Genomic DNA, 1,695 nt, shown 5'->3' with positions numbered 1-1,695 from the left:
TGCTAGCCATAAATTCTAAACTATAAATTTTAAATCTTAAAATTATAAAAAAAAAATAAAAAATAGCTAACATGAAACCGAAAATTGTTTCTCTTTACTCTCTATTGTTAACAAGCTAAACTTAAAACTACACAAATCAACAAGTTACCGCGCTAAACACAAATGTTCTACAAAGCCAATTAAATTTAAAAAAATACAGAAATAATCAAACAATACATAAATAAACAAATAATAACTACTATTGTAAATCATTGAGAGCTTGAAGAAGAAAAAACTGACCTTCAATCAAATCACAATCCTAGGGTTTATCCAGATAAATTATTCCACCAGAAATTATTCACAACTACTTTGAACTTTGGGTTCCTTTCTACCCACACTTTATTCACAATAGTAGTCCACTTATATATGGTCTAATGCACTATATAAAACTCAGATCAATGGATTCGATCAACTATTAAGAGTACCTATGTTGTAATTTGACTTCAATTAACAAAATCAATAATGAAGCTGAATGAAGCTACTGCATGCACCATCAAATTTCTTCAAAATTCAAACAAAAGTATGGATCATTGTAATTGTAATCCCACAAGCTAACTGGATAATCCTCCTCCGTCAACGAAGACCACATAGATCCGATACCCGGTTCCGGATCCGGATCTGGATCCACCACTGCATCTGCTCCAACCTCTGAGGAAGACAATGTTGAATCCACAGCGAGATTGTTATTATTATTACTATAATTCAATACTTCTTCTTCCATAACCATGCAACTCTCTTGATGAGGACGATGAACATAACCCGAAGGATGATTAGTAGTATTATTATTATTATTCTGATGCGAGGTTAACCTAATTGAAGTTGTTCCACCTGATTCATCGGCTTTTTGGTGACGATGGTGACACTGTTGTTGTTGCTGCTGAAGCTGCTGCTGCTGCTGAATTTGCAGCACTTGTGGTGAATACTGATGATGAAACTGCACCGGTGGTGGTGCAACAACACTGTTATTATTACCGTTACTAAAAGGGAAAACCCCAAATGGCACGAAACCCGAGGCGGTAGCAGCAGAGAAGTTATTATTATTATTGTTATTGTGGAGGCCGTTAAACACAACGGGAAACCGGGAACCGGATGAGAAGGTGAACCCGGAAGGGCGAGGAAGCAAAGGCCTAAGCGTTTGAGTGGAGGAAGAAGAAGAAGAAGAAGAACCGCCACGAGACGAAGAATTAGAAGAGTTAGAATTGACGGAAACTGAGGGTTGCAGATTCAACTGTGCCCTAGAACCGTAGAGGATCAAAGCAGCACGGTCATAGGCCCTGGCGGCATCTTCGGCGGTGGCGAATGTTCCGAGCCACTTCCTGGTCCGCTTGCGCGGTTCTCTTATCTCCGCCACCCATTTCCCCCAGCTCCGCTGCCTGACGCCGCGGTAACGAAACTTGTTGTTGTCAGGTCCACCTTTTCCCTTGCACTTGCGGTTATTATTGTGAGGGGGGTTATTATTATCACTGCTGCTGCTGCTGGTGTTAGGTGTTTGAGAAAGAGTGGGGATAGGGGCGGTGGTGGCGGTGGGTTTGGTTTCTTGGGGATCGTTAGGGTTAGAAATTTCCATTGGTTGGTGACTGAAATTGAAGCTTTAAAAAGTGTGAGGGGAAGGGTGAATAGTTCGAGGAGGGGAATGGTTTCTTGTTTGGGTGTGAT

At 40.9% G+C, this 1,695-nt stretch overlaps 1 protein-coding gene across 1 annotated transcript; it reads right to left on the bottom strand.

The window, feature by feature from the left end:
• Positions 203-1,689, bottom strand: LOC107608213 (ethylene-responsive transcription factor ABI4). The gene has a single exon (XM_016310074.2). The coding sequence runs from the start codon at positions 1,604-1,606 to the stop codon at positions 533-535; it is 1,074 nt and encodes a 357-aa protein (XP_016165560.1). The 5' UTR covers positions 1,607-1,689; the 3' UTR covers positions 203-532.

Source organism: Arachis ipaensis, chromosome B07 (genome assembly GCF_000816755.2).
Source record: "Arachis ipaensis cultivar K30076 chromosome B07, Araip1.1, whole genome shotgun sequence".
Taxonomy (NCBI): domain Eukaryota; kingdom Viridiplantae; phylum Streptophyta; class Magnoliopsida; order Fabales; family Fabaceae; genus Arachis; species Arachis ipaensis.
The sequence above is the reverse complement of the archived record's forward strand: the minus strand, read 5'-3'. Positions and strand labels throughout refer to the sequence as shown.